We start from the raw sequence: 5,000 nt of genomic DNA, 5'->3' as shown, positions 1-5,000 counted from the left end.
GGGAGTGGGGAGTGGGGAGTGGGGAGTGGGGAATGGAGGAGTCGGGGTGTGGGGAGTGGGGAGTGGGGTGTGGGGAGTGGGGAGTGGGGAGTGGGGAGTGGGGAGTGGGGAGTGGGGAGTGGGGAGTGGGGAATGGGGAGTGGGGAATGGAGGAGTCGGGGAGTGGGAGTGGGGAGTGGGGAGTGGGGAGTGGGGAATGGAGGAGTCGGGGAGTGGGGAGTGGGGAGTGGGGAGTGGGGAGTGGGGAATGGGGAGTGGGGAATGGAGGAGTCGGGGAGTGGGGAATGGGGAGTGGGGAGTGGGGAATGGAGGAGTCGGGGAGTGGGGAGTGGGGAGTGGGGAGTGGGGAGTGGGGAATGGAGGAGTCGGGGAGTGGGGAGTGGGGAGTGGGGAGTGGGGAGTGGGATGGCACATGGGGATCAGCTATAATCAGATCTGCTGGGCAGAGAGAGGTGTTGCTGCTGGAGACGGAGCCAGGAGAGACCCTGGGGAGAGCAGGCATGGAACACAGCAGGGGGACTGGGTGAGAGGGAGCCATGAGGCCTAGTTTCTGAGCAGTGAGCGTCACTCTGAGCTTCACCAGCCAAGTGGAGAGTGAACCAAAGAGAAGAGCCGACCGTAGTGATATATGTAAAAAAGTATGTGTGAGACAGAAAAAGAAAGAGAGAGAGTTGACTGTAGTGATGCATGAGTGAATATTTGTGTGTGTGCGTGTGTGTGTGTGTGTGTAAAGTGTGAAGAAAAAAGTATGCATGAATTTATGAGTGTACGTGTGTGCCTGAGTGTGTGCGTACGTGCTTGTGCGTGCATGTGTGTGTGATGAGTGAGTTAGGGAGGGAGGGAGAGAGAAAGAGAAAGTGAGAGAGAGAGAAAATGTCAGGGACAATGTGAATAAGAGGGGCACCTGTGCATTATTGAAGACATACTCACCTCTCCTGCCCTCTCTCTTTAACTTGGCCGGGTCCTCGTAGTCTGGCACCCAGTTGTACTCCACAGGCATAGAGATGGGCCGCAATCTCCCTACACAGCCATAGTGTGTGTGCACATTTGAGAAAGAGAGGGAGAGAGAGAGAGGGAGAGAGAGAGAGAGAGAATGAGGGTCAAGAAACAGGGATAGAGAGGGAGAGAGAGGGAGAGAGAGAAAGAGAGAGAGAGAGAGAGAGAGAGAGAGAGAGAGAGAGAGAGAGAGAATAAGGGGTCAAGAGTCACGGATAGAGAGGGAGAGAGAGAAAGAGAGAGAGAGAGAGAGAGAATAAGGGGTCAAGAGTCACAGATAGAGAGGGATAGAGAGGGAGAGAGAGAGAGAGAGAGGGCGAGCAAGTGGGGAGGACGGAGGAGGAGGAAATAAAAAAGAGGCAGAGACACAGTTACAGCTACAGTTGAGCTGACTCCATCTCCCATGAGCTTAATTAAAACCACCCACAGAACTCCCCTCTATTACATGACAACACAGAGCCAATCCACCCCCCCTCCCCACCCCCCCCCCCCCCCCCCCCCCCACCCCCTTCGCCCCCACACACACACACACATTTTTTACACACCGTCTTTCCGGTTAGGCTCTACAGGAAGTGACAATGGCGTACTGTACATGCTTTCTCTCTCTCTGCAGCCTGGGTGTGTGGTGTGTGATCAATACTCTCTCTGTCCAGCCTGACCCCTGCCTGTCACCCTTAAACAGATCAGCTTAAAGAGGCAGAGTAGTGACCGCCACAGCTCATTTATTCACACATGGCCAACAGGGAGACCAGCGCAGGGGAACCGCTGCCAAACATAACCCCCCCCCCGCTCACAGTCCCACCCTGGTATACCCAGGAACACTGAAGTTGCCACCCTATTCTTTTGACCGAATCATGCAAAAGGACACATTCATGCATGTTTCAGATACACAAACACACACACGCGCACGCACGCACGCACGCACGCACGCACGCACACGCACACGCACACGCACACGCACACACACACACACACACACACACACTATATTTATATATTTGGCAGGATACTGTTCAGCCATGAATTGTTTGTCCACTTGTGCAAGGCAAGTCTATAGTGTATAGTCTATGGTGCTGAGGACTCGGAGCAGGTTGACAGAGGTGGCTGGCGTACCGTAGGTGGAGGTGTCCCTGTCCCTGTCCCTGTCCCTGTCCCTGTCCCTGTGGGTGGTGGCCTGCTCTCGCTCTCTGTCGCGGGTGCTGGGCTCGTACTCGTAGCAGTACAGCATGGCCTCCTCCTCCATCAGGGGGAAACGCCGCCGGTACTCCTGATCCAGGAACGAGTTGGGCGACTCTGAGCCCTTGGCCACGGAGATGATGCTCTGAAGGTCCTCGCTTGGTAAGTTCCCCCTCTCGTCTCTACGGCAACAACAGCCAAGTGTGTCAGTCATCTAGCCATGCAATAATGACACCTGTCATTTATACTACCCAGTTGGGGGTAGACATTTTTCATAGATGCTAAAACACTGCTTGCCTAAAAAATAGAGACAGGAAATACGACTATTATTCATTGTAGTGGCTTTAGTTGACCCGGTCTCATGTCTTATTCACTGAACAAACATTTGCAGCAATGTACAGACCCAATATCACACAGCGTATCATGCACTATGGTAACTCTGTCCCATGTCATCCACAGGGAAGGAGTGAATTATTCCTCCTACTGTGTGATGGGAATGCTGATAGGGATGTGTGTTTGTGTTTGTGTGTGTGTGTGTGTGTGTGTGTGTGTGTGTGTGTGTGTGTGTGTGTGTGTGTGTGTACCTGGGTGTGTAGGGCTCTGAGGGAGGGGGCGGGATGTAGAGGTCCTGGAGGGCGGTGCTGTCTCTCTTGGAAGGCGTGCTGATTGTACTGGTGGGCGTGGCCGAACTGCTGGTGGGACTCTTGGGGGCAACCGGCTGCAGCAAAAACAAGAACAAACTGGGATCAGTAACAGTGGACTTCATGTGGACCCAAATAACAAGCGGGGCTCAGAGGACAACATGTGGACCCAAATGACCCTTGGGGATCAGTGGACAACATGTGGACCCAAATGACCCTTGGGGATCAGTGGACAACATGTGGACCCAAATGACCATTGGGGATCAGTGGACAACATGTGGACCCAAATAACAAGTGAGGATCAGTGGACATCATGTGGAAGCCAAATAACAAGCGGGGCTCAGTGGACATCATGTGGACCCAAATGACAAGCGGGGCTCAGTGGACAACATGTGGACCCAAATGACCATCGGGGCTCAGTGGACAACATGTGGACCCAAATGACCATCGGGGATCAGTGGACAACATGTGGACCCAAATGACAAGCGGGGATCAGTGGACAACATGTGGACCCAAATAACAAGTGAGGATCAGTGGACAACATGTGGACCCAAATGACCATCGGGGATCAGTGGACATCATGTGGACCCAAATGACCATCGGGGATCAGTGGACATCATGTGGACCCAAATGACCATCGGGGATCAGAGGACAACATGTGGACCCAAATGACCATCGGGGATCAGTGGACAACATGTGGACCCAAATGACCATCGGGGCTCAGTGGACATCATGTGGACCCAAATGACAAATCTAGGCTCTTTCCAATGGCATGCTAGTATGGTGCAGTGGTTAACCAGACCCACTGCATTAATCCTGACTGTACTTTCCACCAACCTCATATCATTTTAAGCTTTGGCTTTTCGTTGCTTAATGCTTAAATGATGAATTAGTTTGATGTACTCTTTGCGTAAGTCAGTGCTGTTATGAGATGTACCCAAGGTCAGGGTTAGTACTGTTTATAAAACCCTTAATTAACCATTTAGCAGGCTTGAATAGGCAGTAAAGCAACTGTCTAGAACTCAAGGACCCTCAAAATGACAATTCACTTTTGTGGGTAGCTCACATTTTCAACACACACACACACACACACACACACACACACACACACACACAAACACACTGAAGAACACACAGGATGCTGAAGAAAGCTGGTCTGTCCGAACAGCTGCTGGTGACCTTCTGCCGCTGCACCACACACAGCATCTTAGCATACAGCATCTCTGTGTGGTACATCAACTGCACAGCACAGAGAGCATCTTAGCAAACAGCATCTCTGTGTGGTACATCAACTGCACAGCACACAGAGCATCTTAGCATACAGCATCTCTGTGTGGTACATCAGCTGCACCACAGCACACAGAGGATCTTAGCATACAGCATCTCTGTGTGGTACATCAACTGCACAGCACACAGAGCATCTTAGCATACAGCATCTCTGTGTGGTACATCAGCTGCACCACAGCACACAGAGCATCTTAGCATACAGCATCTCTGTGTGGTACATCAACTGCACAGCACACAGAGCATCTTAGCAAACAGCATCTCTGTGTGGTACATCAACTGCACAGCACACAGAGCATCTTAGCATACAGCATCTCTGTGTGGTACATCAACTGCACAGCACACAGAGCATCTTAGCATACAGCATCTCTGTGTGGTACATCAACTGCACAGCACACAGAGCATCTTAGCATACAGCATCTCTGTGTGGTACATCAACTGCACAGCACAGAGAGCATCTTAGCATACAGCATCTCTGTGTGGTACATCAACTGCACAGCACACAGAGCATCTTAGCATACAGCATCTCTGTGTGGTACATCAACTGCACAGCACAGAGAGCATCTTAGCATACAGCATCTCTGTGTGGTACATCAGCTGCACGGCGGCCGGTGGGAGAGCTCTTCAGCGGGTCATGGCCAGCGCACAGAGGATCCCAACCCTGGGGGCCATCTACTGCTCATGCTGCCTCAGAAAGGCTGTCAGCATCCGCAAATACTCCACACGCCCATGCCATGGTCTGTTTGAACTCCTTCCATCTGGCAGCCGTTACAAGGCCATCTATGCCAGCTCCTCCAGACGGAGAAATAGTTTTTTCCCCCAGAGCCATAACTGCTCTGAATCAGTCCACCAAGTGTTCTCCAATGATTGTAGCTATAGCTATGCAGATACACAGGGGTCCAC

The 5,000-nt window shown here is 52.0% G+C and overlaps 1 protein-coding gene across 7 annotated transcripts in view; it reads right to left on the bottom strand.

Annotated features, from left to right (window-relative positions):
• Nucleotides 1–5,000, bottom strand: part of cnksr2a (connector enhancer of kinase suppressor of Ras 2a) — an 83,728-nt gene that overhangs the window by 29,792 nt on the left and 48,936 nt on the right. For all 7 annotated transcript variants that reach the window (XM_031583930.2, XM_031583931.2, XM_031583934.2 and 4 more), the window contains 3 exons: nt 2,757–2,890; nt 2,110–2,354; nt 931–1,020 (listed from right to left, as the gene is read on the bottom strand). In XM_031583930.2, coding sequence (XP_031439790.1) covers nt 931–1,020; nt 2,110–2,354; nt 2,757–2,890 — 469 coding nt within the window. The remainder of the gene's footprint in view (nt 1–930; nt 1,021–2,109; nt 2,355–2,756; nt 2,891–5,000) is intronic.

The sequence above is a fragment of the Clupea harengus genome, chromosome 17 (assembly GCF_900700415.2).
Source record: "Clupea harengus chromosome 17, Ch_v2.0.2, whole genome shotgun sequence".
Taxonomy (NCBI): domain Eukaryota; kingdom Metazoa; phylum Chordata; class Actinopteri; order Clupeiformes; family Clupeidae; genus Clupea; species Clupea harengus.
This window is presented reverse-complemented; position numbering and strand designations above follow the sequence as displayed.